This window comes from Mustela putorius, unplaced genomic scaffold (genome assembly GCF_011764305.1).
Source record: "Mustela putorius furo isolate JIRA1106 unplaced genomic scaffold, ASM1176430v1.1 tig00003899_pilon_pilon_pilon, whole genome shotgun sequence".
NCBI lineage: Eukaryota > Metazoa > Chordata > Mammalia > Carnivora > Mustelidae > Mustela > Mustela putorius.
The window spans coordinates 18,350,645-18,370,045 of NW_025422048.1; the positions used below are offsets into that span (position 1 = coordinate 18,350,645).

Consider the following 19,401-nt stretch of genomic DNA (forward strand, 5'->3'; position numbering starts at 1 on the left):
CACATTTGCATACACATCATTAAAAACAGGGTTTGAACTATTGTGTGGTAATAAATCTCATGGGCAGGAGAAGCATTCAAGAGGATGACATTTGTGTTTGGAAGTGCCAGAGATACAGAGGCCAAGTACGAAATTAAAAATGTAAGGTTTGTGAAGATGAAAGTTCCAGTTCTCTGCTTGGATCTGTATCTGCTAGCTGTGTGATCTTAGGAAAGTTACTTACCTTCCCTGAGCCTAGTTTCCTCCTCTCTACACTAGGGATGATGATACTAGTACTCGCCATGAGTTACTGAAGTGTTCCACCAACTTCCTGACATGTAGCAAGCTCCCAGTGAATAATAACTGCTCTTTGTAATAACAGAATTAAAGATAATTAAGCTTACCCCTTGCCTCCTCCCATAGAGTTAAATACAGTTCCAGGGGCAAGAGAAGGAGGTTCCCTGTCGTAAATGCTCCAAGGCATTTTGGAAGGTGATCGTGACAACCTCAGCTTCAGCAGCAGGTGCAACAGATCCAAGGTCAAGGGGTTCCTGGTGGGTCATGGAGGCCTGTTCTTGGAGAGGATATGAAATCAGTCGGAACAACCAGACTTGCTTAAGGTTAGAGAAACAGGAGAACAAAGCCCAAATTCTTTAACACTGTCTCATCGCCCATCACTGCTTTATACTCCAGAGAAACAGAACTGCTTGCTGTGAAACAAGGTGGCAAACATCCCCGGGGCTCCGGGCTTGGACTGACCTGAGTCTGAACTCAAGCTCAGCCACTGATAAGCTGTGCCACTTTGTATAAATTACCTAACTGCTCTGAGCCTTACTCTCTTCGTTGTACAACTGGGCTCGGGTCGTGGTCCTGGGGTTCTGGGATGGAGCCCTGTATCGGGCTCCCTGCTCAGTGGGGAGTCTGCTTCTCCCTCTGCCTACCCCTCCCTGTGCTCATGCACTCTCTCTCTCTCTCTCTCAAATAAATAAAATCTTTTCAATAAAATGGTATGTGTAAGCCACAATGCCTGTCATAGAGTCAGCCACCTATAAATCATTAGTATACCATGAAATCCTCCTGCTTGCCACTACATCAAATATGGCCTTGATATTTGAACCGGCTTGGTAGGTTCGAATGAATTGTCTTAATCTGAGAAGCGTGTCTTCCCCGTCTTTAGCTTTCTAAAGTTCAAACCTGACCATAACCACCATTTATTAAACACATACCATAAACCAGACATTTAGGCACTTTTTCTTAATCTTTGCAACACCTAAATAAGGCAGATGCTCTTTCCCCCTTTACACATGACAAAAGGGAGACTCAGAGAAGGTTAAGTAACTTTCCCCAGGTCCTATAAGCAGTATGGTCAATATTTGAATCTGGGCCTGGGTGCCGGATGCACTGCTTTTGCTCGGTGTCATACCGCCCGACCTTTACACAATCACGTTCTGTGACTTCCTACAGCCTGCAGGGGAAAGGTCAAGCCCCTCAACTTCCCATACAAGGATTTTCTTTATCTGGCTCTAGCCCCTACTGACCCCTCTGACCTCCTTACCTATAGCCCAATCGCCTCCTCAAAAAGAAAAAAAAAAAAAAAAAAAAACCTTCCCCGATGCCCTTCCTGGGTCTCCCAGAGTACCCTGGCCATATCTCTATCGTGACACTTGTCACACTGTAATGCAAATAATTTAATTCGATGAACTCTTCGAAAGGCCATGAACTCCTTAAGGCACCGTGTCTTACCTGTCTTCCTATTCCCACTATGCGGCAAAGTGCTTGGCACAGAGTAGGAGTTTAATCAATGGGGCGTTGAATGAGTAAATACATGAATGAGTGGATAAACTAGTGAATACTGAGCAGGGAAGGCCCAAATATGAAGTCCCACCACTTTTTAGGACAGTGATGCTTAAGGTAGGGTCCCTGAACCAGCAACAGCAGCAGCATCCAGGAACTTAACATCTGGGATCTTAGAAATGCAAATTATTGGCCCTTGCCCCAGCATCTAAAACCCCAGGAATAGGGCCCCACCCACCTGTTTGTTACCAACACCTCCCAGTTACCTTCAAATGGATGTAAATTTAGAGTAGGTTTATATAACGGATTTAAAGTGCCGATAGACATGCATATATAAACAAGGAAAATATTATGGTTATTATTAATACTAATTCCTTAAATTTATTTGGTTCTTTTTTGGGAAGATTTTTTTTTTATTTATTGGCCAGAGAGAGAGAGAGCATGCGCGCAAAGCAGGGGGGAATGGCAGGCAGAGGAAGAAGCAGGCTCCCCACCAAGTAAGGGGCCACATGTGGGACTCGATCCTAGGACCTGGGATCATGACCTCATCTGAAGGGAGATGCTTAACTGACCGAGCCACCCAGGTGTCCCCCTCAAACTTATTTGGCTCTTAATAGATTACAAAATACTTTCCTATATTTGAAAAAAAAGATGAGCTAGGGAGAATAATAAAGGGGTTCAGATTGCTGTGTTAGACTCTTACTTTAGTAGGCTCCTGAGTTCTTAGAGAGAGAACTTTCTCAGCTGTCCCAACTGGAAAACACCAGTTTTGTGCCCTCTAGAAGCCTTTCCCTGGCCAGGCTGGGGCAGTGGCTTCTGTGGTAAGCAGCCCTTTCCATGAAATCCCACTGGATGGATGAAGGAGTCCAGGTGGACAAGGTTGAATATGATGGCATCATTGTTGGGGCTGTAGGAAAGCTAGAGCTGGGGAGACTGATAGGCAGAACCAGCAGCTGGTATAGCTGGAGGCCGGATTTGGAAAGGAAGATCGGCATTCAGAGGGTAGAAGGAGCTGGGAAGAACCCAGAACAATCTGTACAGAGAGGCCAACCTAAAGCACTGAAATAAGAGATGCCTTGTCGAAGACTTCTGTAGGCAAAGACCCAGGACACTACTGACTCAGGTTCTGCTAATCCAAGGGCAAGTTCAAGCCAAAGAGAGAAAAGTGCCTGGGACACGGATAGTACAGGGCTTGGGATTCTTCCCAGACCCTGGAGGGTGAGAGGGCTCCCTGGGAGGGTAGAAGTGAGGGAAAATGATCCAGAACCGTCCACAGCTCCAGGGACTGCAGCTGAAGGAGGTATAAACTGGAAAGGGAGGGATCGCGGAAGTGAACTATTGGTGCCCGAAGCAAACTTTTGCACTTTCAACTTGTGCCAGGCTAATTGCGTAAAACAGGATTATGTACCTGTAACTTACATATTCTGCATATAGTTTATGCCCTCAGATACAGAATAGATACAAAACAGCCTCCACTGAAAACAAAAGTTCTGAATCTCAAGGGCAAACGGTCCGGAGAAGTTACCCTCCCCCCATCCTTGAACCCTGGGAGTGGAAAGTGTTATGTGAGCAGTTTACATTTATTAAACAGTTCATTTGGACCGCTAAATGCTTTGAATGGATTGTCTCATTTATTCTCCCAAGGAGCCTTATGAGCTAGTCACGGCTCTCACGTTCAGCTTAACAAACGAGGGGATGAAGGTCTATCCGGCAAAGGGCAAGGTTAGGACTCCCTGATTCAGAAGCCCAAATTCCTCTGTCATACTACCTTGCATTTGTTAGTCCTGAAAATACCCTAAAGTGAGTAAGAGTAGCTATAAAATACTAAAATTAGTAATACCTAGGGTGAGGATACAAAAATATCACATATAGTCATGCTGTGTAAGTAGGAATGTGAACTGGTATGATCTTCCTGAATGACAATTTAGCAATATTTACCAGAAAATTTTAAATGTAAGTACCCTTTTGTTTCAATGATTTCAATCACCAAGACACAGTAAGTGAAAAAAGCAAGGTGCAAAATAATGTGCATAGTAAGATTGCTTTTTAAATAATCTTTAAAAATACATATAGAAGTTGGATTGATAGACAGGCTAACATAAAAATACCATTTTTCCCCGGAAACACAAGAAGCTTTTAACAGTGAATATCTTTGGGAAGAGTAACTCAGTTATTATTCTTGTGCCATTGGGAGATATTTGAGCTGTTAAAGTTTTGTTTTCCTCTGTATATTTGCTGATTTTTTTTTTTTTTTTAGAATAACACTTTAGGGGACGCCTGGATGGCTCAGACATTGGGCATCTGCTTTGGCTCAGGTCATGTCATGATCCCAGCATCCTGGGGTGGAGTCCCATTTTGGTTTGCCTGCTCAGCGAGGAGCCTACTTCTCCTTCTCCAGCTCCCCCGTGCTTGTGTTCTCTTGCTGTCTCTGTCATAAATAAATAAAATCTTTTTTTTTTTAAGTAATACTCTATTAAGTCTTTTACATAAAAACCAAATAGCCAGCATTTACTGAGGGTTCATCATGAGCAAGAGACCGAGCTAATCATCTCAAATACACACCACTGCATTGTATTCTCACACGAAATGGTTAGCCGCATTTTACAGATGAGGGGTTAGAGCCTCAGACAGGTGAAATCCTCTGCTTGAGGTGCCACAGCTAAGGCCGGGGGCGAGCTGCCGGTTAAATGCCTGTCTGCCTCGGATCAGAGCCCTTGGTGCTCAGCCGCCTGGCTGTGCTCTCCTGACTGGTTTTTATATTCTCATTGCCTAATAAAAGTAAACTGGCAAACAACTGGAGTCTAATGAGATAATGTATGTGAAAATACTTTTCTAAGTATAGAGATCTTTGGGGAGGACAGAACAGGCAGCCGAAGTTGAACAGGCTGACCTGCCCACCAAGCCCCAAGACAGTCAGGATATTGCTTTTTGAGGAAGCGATGATCGACACCTTTCTTTTCTTTCTCCTTTAAAAAAACACTTATCCCCCTGTTCCCCCCTTAACACCTGATCATTTTGAAGAATTAAAATGTTTCAGAGAACCGAAAGCTCTTTCATAATACCTCTCCCCGACACTCTATGACTTGTTGCAGGTTTTAATGGCTCCGTAACTACTTTTGCTGACGTTTCCACATAGTTTACGTCAATGGAAACAACTATATATTTGTTCAGTATCTTGCTTTCTTTCAACCTCATCATATATCCTGACCATCTTTTCATATCAACACTTACAAATCTTCTCTCTCTCTCTCTCTCTCTCTCTTTTTTAAAGATTTTATTTATTTATTTGACAGAGAGAGATCACAAGCAGGCAGAGAGGCAGGTAGAGAGAGAGGAGGAAGCAGGCTCCCTGCTGAGCAGAGAGCCCGATGTGGGGCTCGATCCCAGGACCCTGGGATCATGACCTGAGCCGAAGGCAGAGGCTTTAACCCACTGAGCCACCCAGGCGCCCCTCTCTCTCTCTTTTTTAAGGATTTTATTTATTTGACAGAGAGGCAGGCAGAGAGAGAGGAAAGGAAGCAGGCTCCCTGCTGAGCAGATGCTGGGCTTGATCCCAGAACCCTGGGATCATGACCTGAGCTGAAGGCAGAGGCTTTAACCCACTGAGCCACCCAGGCACCCCCAAATCTTTTCTCTTTTAAATAAATAGCTGCATAGTATCCATTTTGCCAGTGTACACACACACACACACACACACACACACGCTCACAATCATTTTTTGAATTGTCTACTGAAGGACATTTACGCTACTTCCAATTGTTTGCTTTCCTAACTGCTGCTGCTGCAATGAAGCCCGTTGTTCCCAAGAAGGCTTAGAGGGAGTTTCAGATGGAGTGTGACATTTGTCAACTCTGTAGCTGATAAGAGTGACCCATTAGGACTTTGTACTGAGGGTAGGAGCACGTTTCCCTGTATGGAGAAACAAAGATCTCTGTCCAAAACACTTTAGCCAACACAATCCAAGATACGAGAGTTGCCAACAGGTGGGACAACCTCAAAAAGAGTTTCCTGTCTGTGATAGTTTAGTAGTAGACCAGAGACCTGCTACTTATTGCTCAACACTGATTGCTGGATCAGAAGAGGAATTTCCAGACTCTGTTTCCAGCAGGGCTGGTGGAGGGCTGTGGATCCCACCAGACAGTCTGGAGACAGCTAGACAGGGAGATGTTGTTTTTGAGCCTTGCGATAAGAAAGGAAGGAGTGAGTTTGGCCTTTGCTGGTGGAGTCAAGCAGATTTGCCAAATGATAAAAGTACTGTGTGTGTTTAATTATTTGTCAGGCATGGCGGTGGCAGACACATCACAAACGAAATCAGAGCAAGCAACAGTGAAGTCTAAGGGTGGTTCGCACGCGCTCCTTAGAGCAACATTAAGTGACGGAAATAGCAGCGAGGAAAATAAAGTTTCTTGGCCGCTTTATTTTCCGGGCCCCTCGCAGCCCGGGGATGTCCGGCGCTCTCCCGGAGGCCAGATGATTCGCGGCCGTCCCGCCCCGGCCAACCAGCCGGCGAGTCCTCGGGCCGCCGAGACGCCCAGGGGCTTCGGCGGGTTTGGCGTGGGACTGTCAGCGGCAGCGGCCGCGGCCGGGGAAAGGAAGGCAGTCGGAGGCTCTCCCAGAGGCCCTCTGCCAAGGCCGCGGCCGCGACCCGAGACCGTCCCCCCGCCGAGGTCTCGCTCGGCAGGGCGCGGCCCCAGCGCCACCCGGCTCGCCCCGGAGAGGTGGGACTTTCCCCACCGGAAGTGATCCCGGCCCGTCTCGGGGAACTGGGGCACCTCAGCCAGTGTGTCAGGGAAACCCTTCCGGGTGTGTGTTGGGGTTGGGGGGGTGGGGGGTGGGAGAGGAAAAAAAAAAAAAAAAAGAGGTGGCTTCGCCCGGAGTGGCCGCCGCCGCCGCCGCCGCCGCCGCCGGACGGCCCCCGCCCCTTTCCCCTCCGCGAGCAGCGGCGCTGGGGCGGCGGTGAGACGCAGGAGCCGGCCGCTGGCCATGGCCTTGGCGTGACGGAGACTCCCGGGCGGCCGGGCGGGTGCGGACGGCGGGGTAAGCGGCGGCGCAGGCAGCCGGGTCCGGGCGGGAGCTGGCGGAGAGGAGAAGGGAGCGGGGAGCGGGTGGCGGCCGGGGGCCCCGCGGGTAACGTGCCCCCTCTGCTCCCCTACCCTCCCCACAGGCCGGACGACGCCCGCGGGAGCCGCGGCCCAGAGACCCGCCCGGGCGGCAGTGACTGGAGCCGAGCCCACAGGCCCGGGCCGGCCCGGCGGCGCGAGCAGGAAGCGGGGTCCCTGGGCCCCTTTGTGTGTGCAGGGCGGGGGAGGGGTGCCGGGCCGCCCCTGGCCGCGGGGGGCTCCCGTTTCGCGGCCCCCACCGCTTCCCTCGGGGGCGCGGCGCGTCTCCCCACCCCGCCTCTCCGGGCTTGCCCTCCTCCCCACGCCCCCTGCCTGGGCTTCGGTTCCTATAGGAAGGGCATCACCACCTCATCCCCACCCACCCGACACTTGGCTCATTCCCCTCCCCCTCCTCTAACTTCCTCTTCTTCCCCCGTTGGGCCCTCGGCCTCTCCGCACTCTCCTCCCCAGTTCGCCGATTTCCGCCCACCTTCCGCCTCCCCGAGCCGCCGCGGCTAGCGGGGTGTTCTTTTCCCTCCCTCTGGTAGGAGTTGCTGAAGGTGAGACTCATGAGGGAATACAAGGTAGTGGTGTTAGGGAGCGGAGGGGTTGGCAAATCTGCCCTTACTGTGCAGTTTGTCACTGGGACTTTCATTGAGAAATATGACCCCACCATTGAAGATTTCTACCGCAAAGAGATCGAAGTGGACTCTTCCCCCTCCGTGCTGGAAATTCTGGACACCGCAGGAACTGAGCAGTTTGCCTCCATGAGAGATCTCTACATCAAAAACGGCCAAGGTTTCATCCTGGTTTATAGCCTGGTTAATCAACAGTCTTTCCAGGTAACCAAACCGAGTCTTGTAATTTGTTAGAAGGGGGTGTGGTAATCCCACATTTACTTCTGGTGTGCTCGAACCGGGCGTTAATGACTATGTTTTGCTTCTGAAAGTTAGACATGGCGCATTTTTGAGGTTACTTCTGGCACGGAAAAGTATCGGGTTGTTTCTATAGAGAGAGTCTGCAGTAACAAGCGTCAACAAATATTTTCAAGTTATTTTTGAGTCAGAAAAAAGTGAGGATGAAATGATCTGTGTATATTTAGCCTGGAAGGGAACCTTCTGAAGTTGCTTGTTCAGTTCAACAAGTATTGATGAATGTACTTGCCGAACAACATCTAAGAGCTAATCTCAGGTAAATAGAGCACTTTGCAGAGAAAAGTATTTGGAGCCGATTATCTGTGACTCCTCTGTATCCCTACCTCTTCCTCTGTGTTCTCTCACCCAAGTTTCCCAACCAGATTCATAAATCTTAGTGTTACAAGAACCCAGGACCTGCCTTCTAGGCATTTTACTTACTTGGGGGGTGTGTGGAAGAAAGTTACTGATTAAAAAGACGAGTGCCCAGAATTAATAACCAGCAGTAATAACTTCTGCAGCTGATCCAAGTTGTTTTCGATAACACCAACTGTATTTATGCAAAATCGGTGGATCTGGGAACACCAGACAAGTGCAAATTTCTAACCCTGGCTGGGTGGCCGAGCTGGCGGTGGTCCAGTTTCTTCCGAAAATCTGTCCTGTCCTTCAGTGGGAGACCGACTGAAGGTTTAACATTATTTTAAGAGATGCAGTAAATGTTGCTATTTATTCCTCCAAAATAAATAACCTCATATTGACCCATTCTATTGACCTCCATTGATTTAGGAAATGGATAGTTTTTTCTGCATTTAAAGATATGCACTTAATGTTGCTTGCTTAAGAGACATAAGTGCTTTAGCGAATACAATGTGCGAATTCCGCTTTTCTTAGTATTTAAATTACAGTACTCCAGTGAAGTTTTCCAGTAACCACGTATAGCAACTTCAGGATTTTTTTTTTCCTCTTAAAGATATCATAAGTATAGTGACCAAATTAAAGTACGTTTTATGTGGGCTTGAATTCCAAAACAATAATAGTATCATAAAAGCATTTTTCCCCAGAAAGTACCAAAGGTGCTATTTGACAGGCATTTTCTTTCTAAAGGATCCCCCAGAGATTTGTTATTCTATTAGCTGACTCTCTTGAGGCTGAAAATCTGTTGAAGGGTTTTTCATATGATTTCCATTATATCTGCTTCTGTTACAGGCATAAATAGGGAGTGGAAAACTGCCATTATTTCAACGGAGACTTTTAAACTCTTTCAAGCCCAGTTGTCATGAATTCGGTTTCTCATTTGAACTTGTGTTTCCGTAGGACAACAGGGAAAAAGGACACAGGGAAAAAGAGCTTAACCTAGAAGACCGAATTGATACATGATCAAACGGAATCGGTGCAAACACCAAATAATCATGGTTTCACAAATTTTCGGTCCTCTGTTTTTCCTTCATCCTGCAAGCGAATGTTCCATTCACTGTCAACTCTTCAAATTAAACACGTTTGATATTTAACTCAAACCTTTTAAGTTTTGAGCCGTTTAAAAATCGGAAACTTGGTATTAAATCTGTGTGATTGCCTTAAAGCAACACTTCCTCCCCTCGCCCAAAGTTGATGCCACCTGAGAATTGCTAAGGCTCTTGTCTTTTATCATTAATTGTAATTAGAAAAAATAAGACACTTGGGAGAAAATTGGAGTTGTAAAACCTAACCAGGCAAAGGGAAGTGTGACTGTCTTCCCACCGACTGCTCCTCAGTGCCATTTGTCCTTCCTAGGAGCTGCTTATTGTCACATTCGTTTCTAGTGTATTTTAAGGTGTTCCATTTCACTGGGATGAAGGCCTGCCATTAAATTTAAAATGAAACATCTAAGTGTATAAGTCTGTTTTGAACTGGTCTTCGAGGCATGACACGGTGTTTTCGGTCCCACCTGAAACTCTTTCTCACAGGCACACTTGCTAAAGGACTAGGAATGCATAGATGCCGCAGGCCTGTGCTAGGGTAACAGGTGTTTTCAGGAGTGCCGACAAGCTGGCAGGTTTAAGGAGATAGCTAGACATCCTTATGTACAAATGGATTCATCCTAATTGGGAACTTACTTTTTATATCGGTGCAGACCAGGGGAAAGAAGTATGAGTCCCGAGGTTCGTGGGCAGCCTGCATTTTATTTTCTTGAGAGATACCCAGCAGGTGGGATATGTGGAAATGATCCAGTTCCTGCTTGGGTGGGGAAAATGTTTATTTTGTCCATTTGGGTGTATAGTTTTATTTTGGATTCGGTTTTCTGTACTCCCTGAGGGATGACTTCTTGTGATATTGTAATACTCCTGTTACGGTCATGCAAACGGAATTCTTTTTTTCTCTTTGTGATTGTTTGACTAGGATATCAAGCCCATGAGAGATCAGATTGTCAGAGTGAAGAGATATGAAAAAGTCCCACTAATCCTAGTAGGAAATAAAGTGGATCTGGAACCAGAAAGAGAGGTTATGTCTTCAGAAGGCAGAGCTCTGGCTCAAGAATGGGGCTGCCCTTTCATGGAAACATCGGCAAAAAGTAAATCAATGGTGGATGAACTTTTTGCTGAGATCGTCAGGCAAATGAACTATTCATCCCTGCCCGAGAAGCAAGATCAGTGTTGTACAACTTGCGTTGTCCAGTAAAAAAAAGAACCTCAATCATGGCCATACCGAGCAGGTTAGTTGTTGATGGAACCTTATGAGCCTGAGTGTGTTTTGGTTTTGATCGAGTATTAACAAAAAGCTGGTTCATACCAATACACGTTGTGCTACCTTCAGTTTCCTTGTGTGTTTTTAAAGTAACATTTCCCTTAGCACAAAATAGTCAACATTCAATGAAGAAAATAAAAAAAGATAAGCAAAATGAAGGTAAGGGATTGCCTATATTCCTGTCACTAAGATTTATCTTTGTAAAGGTGAATCAGTGTTCTCTCTGCTTCATCGGGAACATTCCTTCGGGGTGGGGTGAGTTAGAGGATGATACTCCTCTTCCCTGTTCCGGTGATTTCACATCCAGCAATAATTTCAGAAGATGACGGGTTTTGTGTTTTCCACACTTTTCTGCCCGGGCTAGAGAGCTGCTGTAATTGAATTCATCAGTTTACTAATCATCCAAGTGCTTGATTGAACAGGATGATTATTTAATCAAGCTCATCTGTACCTTGCACTTCAGGGACTTCAGTGACCTCTGATAATAACAAATTATAGTGCCACAGCGTACCTTGACTTCATTATGACCATATGGTCCAAATGAAAATCTGGCAAAATCCTCTGTGATGGGTTAGAAGAGACACACCCAGTCCCAGGCAACATTTCTCTTCCCTTTAGTAAATAATGGAGTTAATAAGCACAAAAACAAAACCTTCACGCCTTGCGTTGAGTTGAATGATAACTTCATAAGAGTTTTCTCAAATGATTGAGTTTTTTAAAAAGCAAAGTTGTGTAAGACTGACTGAGCATTTTAAGTGGGATTCTTTTATTCGCATCGTGGTCTTTTAATCTAGTTTATGATTGGGCAGATAGTTTCATCTCACTTAGACAGTAACCCTTACATAACAAGATAAAACACCCAGTGTCCTGGACGACTGCAAACCCCCAGCAAACGGCGGACTAGTCTGACAGTCTCAGGAACGGAATTGATTGTTGGGAGCCAAGACTGACCTCAAGTCCACGAGGCAGTGTTGGAAATGGCAACAGGCATTTCCGATTGCAGAGACGGTTCCTAATCAAAGGTCTGGCTTTAGATGTGCTCCCTGGAGAAAAGAATAACAGTCCCCAGTTTATCTTTACAGACAAGATCTTCCGTCAGGGAGTGTCTGTCACCTTTGAAAATGAAGGATGACAACAGTGCTTTATTCAAAATGCTTTCACACATCTCCTTTTTAGCGCGTCCGAATATGACGAGAGCACACTTACGTTCTAACACCTGGCTACACCTGCTCCGGCATCACTGTCGAGACCGCGCTCCAGCTTGTGTTGGGCTGATAGCGTCACGCTGCCAGTGTAGTTGTTTGAAGCAGGAACAGGCGTCTGCAGGTGCTCCAGCCCCGTGTTCGTGTTTCCCTAAATCTCTCCCCACTGGGAAGCCAGCTTCAAGTTGGAACAAATCTGTGTGATCTTTGCATCTTTACCATTATGCTCTCTTACTCTGTCCGACACCTTTAACTGGGGAAGTGACATAAATGTACATGTTTTAGTGTTGACATCTTTATAAAAAAAAAAAAATTAACCAGCTCCCGCAGAATGTTCCCAGTTTTCTCTCCGGCATTAACGTAGACAGCCACAGGAAGTAAACGAAATAAAATTCAGATTGGCAAATGGGTAGTTCCTAAAGTGATTTTGAAATCTGAGTTCTCGCTACATTTGTTTCATTTTGCAGCTTGTGGGATCTAAATGACTTTTAATCCATTTGGTTACCTGCGGGGATGATTAAATCGAATTGCTTTATATCTCAAGCCAACTATGTTTATGTTTTAATTATTTAAATTTAATAATTGGTCATTTCTTTATAATCATAATAGATCAAGTCACCTGTGTAGTTTTTTGTCTGGTTTTCATTGTTGTAAGCAGAATACACATTGGAGGTGTGAGCACTGAAATAAAATAAGCAGCTGAATGTCTGAAAGTATTGAAGGAAATTTCCTGACCGAGATCTTTTAGAACAAAGCACACTATGCTTGTTCTTTTCTGACCTCACATAAGCTGGAATTGATGTGTATGGGAATCTATAACCTGATGCCTGGAAAAGCTCGTGCTCATGCTGGCTTACTATTTATCCACAAAAATAGGTGATGAATTCTGAATCCCGCAGCTTGAGCCACAGAGCTCCGAAGTCTGTCAGTCCCAGATCCAAAGTGAAGATCAAACTTTGACAATGTGATTTCAGCCATGCTTGTCCTTAATACTTAGAAGTGAGAAATGATAAGATTCAAATAAGTCAGAACTGTTGGGACTGTTGTAAGGCAGTTGCTCTTCATTGAAAGGGGACATTTTCATGTTCTAAGAATTGCTTCTGATAATTGCTCACATTTATTTCTTAGCACCCTTCAATGTGGGTCACCGGTCTCTTGCCCAACACCTGTTTATCTGCGTGGCTCCCAGGATGGTTTCCTCCCCTTTCACCCTCTGACTGGCTGTAGTCTTAGTGTGAGTTCCGAAGCCCAGATTCTTTACGTGCTGTCCTCGTGACGGCTTTCCTTACTGACCCGGGGAACCTGCCGCCGAGGGCCTAGAAAGCCTGCCTTCCTGCGCAGCAACAGTATACTGGAAACCCGGGTCGGGGCTGCAGACTGGTCTGCTTTCGCTAACTACATCATAGCTCCTCTGTATGTTGGTGTAAATAATTGACAATTGGCTCTTTGGGTGTACTGTCGTGGAGAATGATGGGTGTTTTGTTAGGCATCTCATAATACTTGAAAAGAAGCGAATCCCAGTGCTGCGGGCACTCAGGGAGCGGAGAGCGCACGTCCAGTTAGAGCCCACTTGTCAGGACTCTGGGCTCTTTGTTGCTGGGACTGCCCTGTGCATTGGAGGGTGCCGACCAGCATCCCTGGTCCCTCCTTTTACTAGGTAGATGCCAGCAGCAGTCTCCCCGACCCCTAGTTGTGACAAACAAGGATATCTCCAGACATTGCCTGATGGCTCCTAGGGGTCACTAAGAACCACTGACTTCAAGGAATGGGGGAACGGTAGCATTTGAGTCCCTTTGAGTCCCGTCTTAGAAGAATGGGTAGGATGTGAAGGGGATGGGGAAGGGGTAGAGGTGATTTCCAAACGGAGAGAGCGCCAAAAAGGAGCAAAATAATATCCCTGAATTAGGAGTAGTCTGTTGGAGCCCTGAAAGGCAGTTGGGAAGTGCAGTAAAGTCATCCTTCAAGTGTGACAGTTTGGTAAATACCCTTTTGGCAAATAAAATTCTTTTAAGAGATTATTTCCCAAGGATTTCTGTATCTCACTCCAGTATTGATGAAAGTTATTTAAAAAAAAAAAAAAGAAAAGAAAAGAAAAGAAAACCAGAATAAAAAAGGTGTTCTTACTATGGTTTGAAGGGCTCCTGAAAGATTTGATCCTATTTTTCTCCGTGCAGTACGGAACGGCTTCTCCCAACGAGAGTAAATGGTGCATAAGAGTACCAAACACCAGCAATCAAACTGAAAGAACAAAGATCATTATTTATGTCAGCTTCAGTTCATTATGTATGTCAGCCTGAAGAAAAAGCGAGATCCTTGATTCCAGACCAGCACATCATTTCACGTGGCAGCAGAATGCCCGGGATGTTAACAAAGGCTCCTGAGAGGCTGAATCATCTGTGAATGTCATTTTAGTCTCGCTGGCCTTACCCTTTCTAAACACTGCGGAATTGATTAGCATGTTCAGGGTTTTTTTTTAAAATAAATACGTGGAATCAGAATTGTTCCTAGTCTTTTGTCCCCCAGCTTTTAATTAGATACAACGGGCTAAGGATTTAGCAAACGAAAAAGGGACAATCATGAAAATTAAATCACATCGTGTACTTTAAAATGCTGGCATTTTCATATCCAAATTAAATATGAATCCTATGGGTGAAATACCGGGCTGGAATTCCGTTGCAGGAGTTAAAGTGTAGATACTTTTTTTTTCCCCCTGCCCTATTTTGCATATCACCTTGAGTAGGGAAAATAGCTTATTTTAAAGGCTTGTTTGTCATCCAGTTCCCATGGTGAGCCAAACTCCAGCCCGAGGCATGGTGGCCCTGGGTGGAGCAGGGGACATGCTTTCGGAGCACTAAGTACCAGAAAGATCTGTAGTGCACCTGGGGCATAAGAGGGTCCTTTCTGCAACCCCCCCCCCAATTGTCCCAGACCTTTACTGACACCATCCCCCACTTCCCTGCCTACAGGTTCATGGTCTGGGACTGTTCAGAGTGAATAGGTGCCTAGGTAGACCCGCTCTGGGTGTGGAGGTGTCTGTGATTAGAATGACTCCTTGTATATCTGTTCCCTCTTTAATTGCTTCCTTTTAACCTTAAGATTAGGCTTTTATTGCAGAATGAAATGCATATGAGCCGTTCAGTTTTACTCCATTACCTCTCTGGCTTAGAATGAACCATCAGTAGAATTAACAAAAATTGCATCATAGAGTTGGAGAGTTGCCACCGAGGAAATATTCTAGCCATACTCCAGGAAAGATTCTCCTCGTGGGATTACTTCTCAGTGGAATTCGAAAATCCAGAAGATAATATCACTAAGAAAAACTTAAGTCCTGTCAGCTGTTGGAAAAACTTACCCTACCAAAAAAACATACTCCCAAATTCTTTTGATTCGCCACAGTTTTAGGAACATGGGATTCAGAAAAAAGCAACTTAGAGTGGACGAGAGCAGTCCCCTACCTGGTCTGATCTGAACCTGGCAGCTGGAATCCAGTCACTGGGCTCATACCCTGCTTCGCAGTGGACACGGTCCTACTACCGGAGATCTCAGAATTGAATTAATTTAAATTTATGGAGATTTTAGGTGTAGGACAGAAGAAAAACAGTTTATCCCTTCCTTTCTACCCCCGGTTTACCGTAAACTCCTTTCATTCCAAGGCTCAGTGCCCTAGTTTGAGTATTTAACTTGGATATGAAAATGCCAAGTAAAAAAAAAAATGGGAAGGGAAATTCGTTTTTTAAAAAATTCCTTTGGTTAAATCTCCAGAATATCATATGTCTACAACTGGAAAAAAATGAAAATTGATTATGTTTGCACATTTATGTTTGCTAAAAAGAATGCTAGTAAATAGTGTTGTTCGTAGAAATGGCGAATGCAGCTAAGCTAAAAAGATATTCATAAACTGCTCAGTCTCTCAGGAGCCTTTGTTCACATCCCGGGCATTCTGCTGCCACGTGAAATGATGTGCTGGTCTGGAATCAAGGATCTCCCTTTTCTTCATGCTGCCAGAAATAATGATCTTTGTTCTTTCAGTTATGTGTTTGGTACTCTCGGGTACCAACTTACCCCGCTTGGGAGACTCTATTTCATCATTTCCTGAGCAGAAGGTTTGGACTGTTCAGTGTGTGTGTGTGTGTGTGTGTGTGTGTGCGCACGCCCGCGCACACGCTCTTCCTTAACAAAATCTAATTGGGAAAAAAGTTAAAGAGTGAGACCAGTTAAGCAAGAGTTGGAGGAGAAGCTTCCAGAGTTGGGATTTGTTGGGTGTCTTACTGGACACTTGATTGTCGAGGGCAAGGATCACTTGGATTCTGTCTTACAGACAGCAAGTTATACTTTTGCAATCTGTCTGGATATGCTATCCTGGGAGTTAAAAAGTATGAGTTTGACCAGCTGCCTTTAAAGCTTCTGGAATGTTTTTTAAATGAACGAGAGTTGTTAGTATACTGAAAATGTTGCTGACAGAGTGTGCAGCAATAACATTTATATTTTGCATTCTGTGAAATAACTCATCTTGAGAGAGACTGTCCTTTTTGCTTAATGCAAACTTTTGCTTCAGGATTTGTAAGTGCAGAGAGTCACAATTTATTACTCTTCTGAAAGAGACGTGGTATTAATACTTTGTTCAACGATATGCCTCCTCTTAATGTCGTTGAGTCTGACCCAGGATTTATCTGTCTCTTGATTTCACTGGAGTGTTGTCCTGTGGAGTGTGGATGGACCATATGTTAAAGCAGATTTTAGAGAGTGGGAAATAATGCATCTATCACCTTTTATGTAATGTAGATTATGGTTGATAAGCTGGCTTGTATTCTTAGTGTTTATTTTGGCTAGAAACAAATAATTACTACTTCCTCAATTTGATTTCAGAGAATGCCGGAATTACTAAAACACCGTATGTTACAAGTCTTCACTGTTTAAGAGACAGAAGCATATTTGAAAATCCCAAATTCTTTATAATTTATTTTTTTAATGTGGATGAAAATTTACAGCAAACTTATTAATTCAGATCAATTGAGAAAAGTCTAATCTGAATTACTGAAAAGTCTTCACACCGAATTGCATATAGACTGAAATACTGTTGGGGCGCCTGGGTGGCTCAGTCCTTAAGCCTCTGCCTTCGGCTCAGATCATGATCCCAGGGTCTGGGACAGAGCCATGCTCTCTGCTCAGCAGGGAGCCTGCTTCTTCCTCTGCAGGTCCCCCTGCTTGTGTTCCTCTCTCGTTGTGTCTCTCCGTCAAATAAATGAATAAATAATATTAAAAAAAAAAAAAAAGAAAGAAATACTGTTTTCTTAGGTATAAAAATTCAAATAAGGCTTAAAAAATAAAGGCCCTCAGTCTGGATATCAGAGACATAATTCTAGTCTTCTAGAATTTATATCCTAGTTGAGAAATGGAAAAAAAAACCGCTGACATTTGCATACTTTCTAAGGTACTTTCACAGATTATGTGATATTTACCACAATCCTTGAAGAAAGAATTTTTATCTTTATTTTAATGATGAGGAAACTGGACTTGCTCAAGCTTAAATAACCAGCATCCTAGTTAATTTTGGTGCAAAAAAGTTTTAATTTTAATTGGAAAAAACTGTTTCATAATAATTTCTAAGGCAAATTCTTCTATTTTTTCTAATGTGTTTAGGTGGCAGAATTTCAATAATGAGCAGAGAGACATTCTTAAAAAGTAATCATTTTTATGTTATAGCTGCTAATAAAGACTTCTCTCAGGGTTGGACACTAATAGAAGTGTAGCTGTCAAATGAAATTAAAATTATGCATGTAGAAATATTGGTAGAGCCTCTAGATGATCTTAAATTGGTTTTGCTTGGCATTCTTTCATAGTTGCTGTTCTACTCTTTGTTTCTGGCTTCATTTAACAACTTTTATCTTTTACGGTAAAAAACAAACGTAATTCCACTCCCCTAGAAGCTACACGGTGATCCAGCACAGTTAAAGGACGTCGTGTCTGAATGATAGGTTCCCCCACTGCCGCCGTGGTATTAATTAGAAGGGGAAAAGTGTGTCAACTGTGAGAGTGGAGACTGAGAAACCCAGGATCAGAGGAGAGGTCCCTGTGGTTGGGAGGATGTCCAAAACAGGGCAGACCAGAATGGGGACCGGGAACTACCGCTGTCACCTAGCATCTAACCCAAGTCGGGGTATGTAGTAGGTGCTCAGTAGGTAGGCCCTGATTGCATTACATTTTCTTATTTTAAGTTTTCCCCCAAACCTAACATTTTGAAAAAGTTTTGCATACCGTCCAGTTTGCTCATAATGAAAATGTATTTTATTCTAATGCCATTTCCCATTAAAAGTATGAAGAAATCAGATTCAAAGAAGAAGTTAATATCTGCCACTTTGGTACTGTACAATCTTGTAAACTGGTAAGAACATGTTTAGTATTGTATAAAGTATAAAACAAGTATGAAGTATAATAATATATTTAAAAATAAACCAGCATAGCTAGATACACACAGTATTTTTATATTCAGTGCATCACTAGTGTTTCTAATTTTCAGTGACTCTTTTTGACCACATAAAATTATTTTTTTAATTTAAACTCATGGGGAACACAGCAAAATTACGTCTTAACATAGTTCAGCTGGTGCCAGTTCTGCGTATATATTGATCTGTTGTCATTATTCTCATTTGAACCTGTAATCTGTTTCTATATTTTTATGATATTTTCATCTTAATTGCAGATAAAACTCAGAGGAAATTTGCACAGATGCTGCTTTGGAGAACTTACAACCTGGGTTGCAGAACTGAGCCTTGGTAAACCTGTCTCTATTACAGCATGTTGCCATACATCTAATTCAGTGCATAAGGTCCTTGGCCTTCAAGATCCATTGACCTTAAACGGGAATGCTTAGCACGTTTACCATATGTTTAAAATCTGTTCTTTATCAATCAGTCCTTTTGTAGCTTTCTAAGTTCTTATTGATGGCTAATATGCAAGAATTAATTTTTAATATTTTAATTGATTTCTTTAATCAGTTTCTCAACTTGTATTTATTAAATACTCAAACTCAGTATTACCTACTCAATGCCTTTTAAAAGAAAGTTATAATGGAGAAAAAAAATTGAGCCTTAAACAAATGGTTACTTCTGTATATTACCTCGCACCAGTGCTTCATTCTATTTGTAAAATCTTTCTCCTTTAAATGGTTGGTTAATACTTTGAGACTTTGTTTACGTGTGGCAGTGTTGTAAAAAGAAACTAAAGATCACGTTTTTACCCTGATGGATGGAATATCCCTTTTCTTCAAGTGCAGTTTGTGATGTGTTTCTGTAATTAACATGTTCTGAAAGTTCCAAATGATATTTGAAATTGACGGTAGAGCATTTAGCTGAAGAGTTAAGCATTTGATTCCATTAGGTTTTCACATGTGTTAATCTCATTTACAGCATCGAATTGCAGCAGTAACATTTTCCTTTCTGTGAAGTTCTAAATTTAGTTATGACCTACTTAGCAATGCCTTTGAAAAGGGATATTGTATCCATGGTAAATTAATTGTATACCTAAACAGAGATCGCTCAGCTTTGCCTGTCAGGCTTGTAATTGACATCTAGTAGACTTCTGCACATGTAAAATTGAATTCAAATAAAATCATATACGCTTTCTAGTTCTTAATATTTGTCTTTCTGGATAATAGTTTAAAGCAATATTTGTTAAAGTTTTCTTGCACTATCA

At 43.5% G+C, this 19,401-nt stretch overlaps 2 protein-coding genes across 4 annotated transcripts; both read left to right on the top strand.

The window, feature by feature from the left end:
* The first annotated feature begins 6,054 nt into the window (after positions 1-6,054).
* On the top strand, positions 6,055-7,391 carry LOC123388494 (basic proline-rich protein-like). Its single transcript, XM_045068207.1, has 2 exons — positions 6,055-6,491; positions 6,635-7,391. Exons 1-2 carry the CDS (start codon positions 6,055-6,057, stop codon positions 7,389-7,391), a joined length of 1,194 nt encoding a protein of 397 aa, XP_044924142.1.
* Positions 6,415-10,475, top strand: RAP2C (RAP2C, member of RAS oncogene family). Of its 3 annotated transcripts, XM_045068040.1 has the most exons (4): positions 6,628-6,810; positions 6,938-7,432; positions 7,554-7,714; positions 10,163-10,475. In XM_045068040.1, the coding sequence occupies exons 3-4, from the start codon at positions 7,640-7,642 to the stop codon at positions 10,439-10,441; spliced, it is 354 nt and encodes a 117-aa protein (XP_044923975.1). In that variant the 5' UTR covers positions 6,628-6,810; positions 6,938-7,432; positions 7,554-7,639; the 3' UTR covers positions 10,442-10,475. The 3 variants fall into 3 exon arrangements, with proteins under 3 accessions (XP_044923973.1, XP_044923974.1, XP_044923975.1); XM_045068038.1 differs by lacking the exon at positions 6,628-6,810 and adding an exon at positions 6,415-6,576 and having other exon boundaries at positions 6,938-7,714; XM_045068039.1 differs by having other exon boundaries at positions 6,624-6,810; positions 6,938-7,714.
* The last annotated feature ends 8,926 nt before the right edge of the window (positions 10,476-19,401 follow it).